General features: G+C 41.7%; 1 protein-coding gene across 1 annotated transcript in view; it reads left to right on the forward strand.

The window, feature by feature from the left end:
• LOC120502765 (polycomb complex protein BMI-1) overlaps positions 1-5,543 on the forward strand; it is a 10,248-nt gene extending 4,705 nt beyond the window's left edge. Inside the window, exons 2-10 of the mRNA XM_039710522.1 lie at positions 385-518; positions 930-1,026; positions 1,742-1,797; positions 1,920-1,970; positions 2,229-2,337; positions 2,430-2,475; positions 3,019-3,117; positions 3,454-3,534; positions 3,620-5,543. Coding sequence (XP_039566456.1) covers positions 407-518; positions 930-1,026; positions 1,742-1,797; positions 1,920-1,970; positions 2,229-2,337; positions 2,430-2,475; positions 3,019-3,117; positions 3,454-3,534; positions 3,620-3,949 — 981 coding nt within the window. The 5' untranslated portion in view covers positions 385-406 and the 3' untranslated portion in view covers positions 3,950-5,543. The remainder of the gene's footprint in view (positions 1-384; positions 519-929; positions 1,027-1,741; positions 1,798-1,919; positions 1,971-2,228; positions 2,338-2,429; positions 2,476-3,018; positions 3,118-3,453; positions 3,535-3,619) is intronic.
• The last annotated feature ends 393 nt before the right edge of the window (positions 5,544-5,936 follow it).

Genomic DNA, 5,936 nt, shown 5'->3' on the forward strand with positions numbered 1-5,936 from the left:
CCCGGCCCGGCCCGCCCCCCCGGCCGCCCCCCGCCCGGCTCTCGTGTGTTCCCAGCGGTGGCAGGATGCCAAGTGTAAGTGTAAGTTGCTATAGCAACCCCCTCGGAGAGCGGAGCAGATCCGGATCGGCACCGAGCCGCAGCGGCAGCCGCCCGGACCCCCCCGGCGGGCCGGCCCCGCCGCCCCGGTGCCCGGCCCCGCTCCGAGGTGCGTGTGTCCCCCCCGCTCCGTCCCTCCCCCTTCGTCTTCCGCGCTGGGTCTTCCTCTGCGCCGGGGGATGCGATGCGATGCACGGGGGAAGGGGATGCGCCGGACCGCGGCACCTGGGACGCCGCCGCGCTTGTCCCCGCTGACCGGTCCTCTGTGTGTGTGTGTGTCTTTCAGAGCCGCTCCTCGCCACGCCAAAATGCACCGAACAACCAGAATCAAAATAACCGAGCTAAACCCCCATCTCATGTGCGTGCTCTGCGGCGGGTACTTCATTGATGCAACAACCATCATAGAGTGTCTCCACTCCTGTAAGTACGACCGGGCGCTCCGCGTATTTCCCCCGCCGCTTCCCTCCTTTCCCGGCATCCCGGGAACACACACGGGGAAAAAAAAATCCTCCCAAGCCCAAAGCCCCCGAGGGGCTCGGGACCGATGCCCTCCTCCTCCCCGACTAGAGGGGAAGTAGGTGTTCCAGCCGCGGTGCAGATTTTCTGAGGACGGCCCTACGGTCTTTGTTAAAGTAATAATATATGTGCTATAAGCGTCTCCTTTTCATGGTAATTGCAGCTTATTTGGGTAGTTGTTTAGCTTAAGCAGCGTGTTGCTGACAATGGACGATTTGCTCTAGCTTGCATAGTTTAGAAAATCGCACCTTTATCTATGCATATCTGAGCGGCACCTAGGAGCATCACTAAAAGCCTGTGGTGTTTGACTTACAGTTTGTAAGACCTGTATCGTGCGTTACTTGGAGACCAGCAAGTATTGTCCTATCTGTGATGTCCAAGTTCACAAAACTCGACCGCTTTTGAATATAAGGTAGGAGAAAGTTGGGAAGTTCGCACTGCATCTCTGTTTTTGCTTTATATGGGGAGACCAGCAGTAGTCGGTGTCAATGTTATCTCTTCGTCTGCAATTTAAATCTGAAAGGGCTTGTCAATTTACAAGCTACCTCGTGTGTATGTGGTCTCTTTGGAGTTTCTTCACTGATTGAAACTGAAGATGCCTCTAGATGTTTTTGTTGGCCTGTTTTAGCGTAGACCAGTCATTGATGCCTCTTCCCTCTCGCGCATTCTGCTGTACCACCCGATAGTTCTTGCCTCTACTTTCTGTATCTCCAAGACATGCATCACTCCAACCACAGCTCCTAGTCATGAAAACTCCTGTTGCAACTTTCCAAACTAGGAGGCAAAAGCCTTTAAAATATCATTTGCCTTTCAGAAACATTTTTGTTGTCAGCACTGCATTTTGCTCTCTGTGCTTTCTAGGAAGGACATGAAGATTTAAGGTCTTCCTTCAGTCTGAGAGACTTCTTTTTCAGTTGTGGTAACGTGGATGAGTTTTGGCTCAGAGTGGTATTTAGAGCAGGGTTAGTTTGATTACAAGATCCTGTAAGTTAACTTTTTATGACTGGCCTCCCACTTTGTAGAAGATGCCTCGTTGTTGTGAAAGTTTATAAGTGAGGAGCTGCCATTTGGATTAAAATGTTGCTTCATCTGCTTAATTTTATGTTGTGGGGTTGTTCTTTTTTCAGGTCAGATAAAACTCTCCAGGATATTGTATACAAGCTAGTACCAGGCCTTTTCAAAAGTAAGTAGTTAAATCAGGTATTTTATTAAGAGCAGAAAAACAAAACCAGAGTCGCTATCCTTTATCAATACCGTGAGTTACAGAGTAACTACTAAAAGAAAAATATATGCTTTTCCATCTAGATGAAATGAAAAGAAGAAGGGATTTTTATGCTGCTCATCCGTCGGCTGATGGTAAAAGCTTCTCCTTCGCAACTTTAATATGTGTGGTGTTGAGCTAGATGTTTTACTGTTTCCTTTTTAACTTACAAGTGATGTATTACCGTCACAGAATTTTAAGAAGTCAGCATAATAAAAGTTTATTGTTTTAACAGTCAGGTAGCTTTCATTCATTATCTTACTGTGAAGATTTTTTTTTTCTCGTTAGTGAGAATTGCAATTCTTCCTGATTTGAATTTCAAAATGTAAATTATTGTGGAAATTTCTGTGCAGCTGCCAATGGCTCTAATGAAGACAGGGGAGAAGTGGCTGATGAAGACAAAAGAATTATAACAGACGACGAGATAATAAGCTTATCCATTGAATTCTTTGACCAGAATAGGCAAGTTCTGGAATGGCAAAATTTTATGTTTACCTATTTGATAGCACCTGTATTTATTATTTGTTGGTTAATTGTGTAATTTCTTCTCACAGACTTGAGCGAAAAGGAAATAAGGAGAAAGAAAAATCAAAGGAAGAGGTAAATAACTTTCCTTTGCTCCAGGGGAAACATATCAGACACACACACAACTTTGGGGCAGGTCTGTAGCTGAGAAAAATACATAGGTATGTGTGTCTAGAATAAAGGAGGCACACCTCCTATCATGGCACTAGGTACAGAAGAGGCAAAACATTTTCATACAGCTGTATATGCAGGCAACTTTTTAAAATTCAAAATACCCACAGTATTATTTTTAAAGCAGAATCTGATTTTTCATCAAAATTTGGGAAAATATATTTAGCAATTTATTAAAAAATAATATGTGTTGCATATGTACCCTGAAAATATATTAAATGTAATACAAATATTTGCATATGTATTTAGCTACAATCTTAAATTACATTTTCTAGAACTGTAATTTGCCACTTATTTCTGATGTGCCCTCCAAGAGAGCAGACATTGTTGCATTACAGTTCATAATTTAGTAAGGTGCACTTCTTTCAACATGAAATGCTAGCATACAACGTTGGTAGGAGTAATTGCGCTTTCTCGGTAGACTGATTTTCTTTACCATGCCACTAGGTGAATGACAAAAGATACTTGCGCTGCCCAGCAGCGATGACAGTGATGCATCTAAGAAAGTTCCTGCGGAGTAAGATGGATATACCTAACACTTTCCAGGTACCCATGGGGAAGAGTGATTTGTTTGTTTGTTTGGGGTTTTTGGGGATTGTTTTTGGTAGGACTCCTTTTCTCATTACAGCCGGTCCCAGCAAGTGGAAACAGACAAGTATTTCTGGTGTGTGCCATACATTATTTGGTTTATTTTTAAAATATATGTCTGTAGAGTTTGGTGATGTAATTTTTTTAGTGCTGTAAATACCAAAGTATCAAGAAATTGCTCCTTGATGTATCTGTGATATCTGTGACAGTGGGGCTACTTTTATCTTAGAGCAGTCATGTGCTAGGGGTAAGTGCCTGGATGCTCCTTAATGCAGGGGTTCATATCTTGAACAGATCGATGTGATGTATGAAGAGGAGCCTCTGAAGGACTACTACACCCTAATGGATATTGCCTACATCTACACCTGGAGGCGGGTGAGTATTTCCAGCGTGCCTCCTGGGAGGGTGCAGGTCATGGCCTGGGCAGGGCACTCACCAGGGTCTCCCTTTTGCTTTGCAGAATGGGCCTCTGCCCTTGAAATACCGCGTCCGACCTACTTGCAAGAGGATGAAGATCAGTCACCAGAGGGAAGGCTTGAATAATAGTGGGGAGCTGGAAAGTGACTCTGGGAGCGACAAGGCAAGCAGCCCAGCAGGAGGCATCCCCTCCACCTCCTCCTGTTTGCCCAGCCCCAGCACGCCAGTCCAGTCTCCTCACCCCCAGTTTCCCCACATCTCCAGCACCATGAATGGCACCAGCAGCAGCCCCAGCAGTAACCACCAGTCCTCCTTTACCAACAGAGCTCGGAAAACATCAATAAATGGCTCCTCAGCCACTTCATCTGGTTGATGTGCCAACCAGGCTACCACCCTCGCCCCTCCTTTATATAGATCTCTCCATGCCATTACAGCTTTATAGATGCTAATCCATGTGACTATCATCCAAATTGCTTTCTTTTGTAGTAACACTGAACTTGGCTATAAAAGGCGGACTAGGTGACATTCAGGATGGACGTTATTGGAAACGCAAGATTGAAATGTAAATTTTTCAGAGGACTGGGAAACAAACGAAAGTTACACCTTCACCTGTTCTGAATGATGTGGAGTTGTTTCTGTCCCCATCATCTGGAGCCAGGAGTCTCCAGAAGTCAATACAAATCCTGGGAAGTAGTTTGTTAATCCAGACTAACTCCTCCATTGCGTTCTCTTCGATTGTTATTGTTCTTATACTGTTTTGTGAACCTGTAGAAAGCAAGTGCTTTTTCATCTTGAAATCCAACAAAATTGAAAGAATATGCATAGAAAAATGCATATATGTAGCCATGTCACTGTGAATAACAATTTTTGCGTATTAGCCATTTTGATTCTTATGTTGCATCTTTTACTTCTCTGTTGCTGCGCAGAACCGATCAAAAGAAACCTTCAGTTTTACAATCTGTATGCCTAAAAGCGGGTATTACCGTTTTATTTACTGACTTGTTTAAATGATTCGCTTTTGTAAGAATCAGATGGCATTATGCTTATTGTACAATGCCATATTGGTATATGACATAACAGGAAACAGTATTGTATGATATATTTATAAATACTATAAAGAAAATATTGTGTTTCATGCACTCATGATATGGTTGTTAAATTTCTAAACAGGTTCGACCCTTGCAGATGCCGTCTGTTTGAGCTTTGCTCATACTGCAAGAAACACGTTGTGTGTGAGAGCTACAGTATTGGGGAAGCACATTCAAGTCTCTGATAACCTGGAGGCAATTGGCAATCTTAAAAGAATTTTACTTGCTTTGTCTTTTTTTTTTTTTCCTTCCAAGTGGAATATTTTTACCAAATGTTGAAGTGATACAGTGAAAAAATAAATCAAGGGACATGGAAGTTTTAGACCTGTTTGATTACCTTTTTATTATTTGGTGTGGTGGGACTGTGTTTCTAAAAGCACACGGAATCATTATAGAAGCCATAAACTGTTTGATATAAATTTTAAGGAACCAGCAAGTGGCTGGATGAAGGCATTTTATCTAAATTTGTTTTAATATATATGTGTATGGTACAGTACTAACTTCATTAAAATTTAACTGGTACTTTAATATTTCCAATAAATTGTGGAGAATGCCTTCTCTTCAATGGCCTGCAAGTAGGTGCATTTTATTAGAGGCTTCTATGGGTGGGGTTTTTTCAATAGGAGGAACTTTTCCACCGTAAAATATGAACAGCCCAGAACACTTTTCAGTTTGTGCTTTGCTTTGGTCGAACTTTGTGTGTGTTCATCACCCATCAGTTATACATTTGTGAGGGTGTTTATTCTATATGGATATTGTTTCATGTTTGTACGGAAAAATTGTAGTTAAACATTTCATTGTCTCCAGTCTGCAAAAGAAGCACAATTCTTATTGCTTTGTCTTGCTTATAGTCATTAAATCATTACTTTTGCATATAAATTGCTGTTACTTGTCCTGCTTGTTTTTATAGACCAGGTGATTGCAAATCCTCCACAAGGTTATTGCTTATTGATGTATATGTCTTGTTAAACAAGAGTTGATATTTTTTCCTGTAGTAAACATGTACAGTTCAATTTCAACAGTAAAAACTTCAGTTTTATATACACGAATAACTTTCATTTATAGCTGATCAAAGAAATAAACAAATAAAAGGGATAATTCATTGAAAAGTAGCAAATTACCTCTGTTGATAATGTGGTGTTAAAGGACAAACATCTTGTTCTCATGGGAAGTATTTCTGGGTGTACCAAAGATTTTAGTAAGCAGTAAAGTATAGCACACTAAAATAACAAAGGGAGGAAAAACCCTAGAAATTGTAGTGATTTGTTTTGG

Source organism: Passer montanus, unplaced genomic scaffold (assembly GCF_014805655.1).
Source record: "Passer montanus isolate IOZ18808 unplaced genomic scaffold, ASM1480565v1 scaffold10, whole genome shotgun sequence".
NCBI lineage: Eukaryota > Metazoa > Chordata > Aves > Passeriformes > Passeridae > Passer > Passer montanus.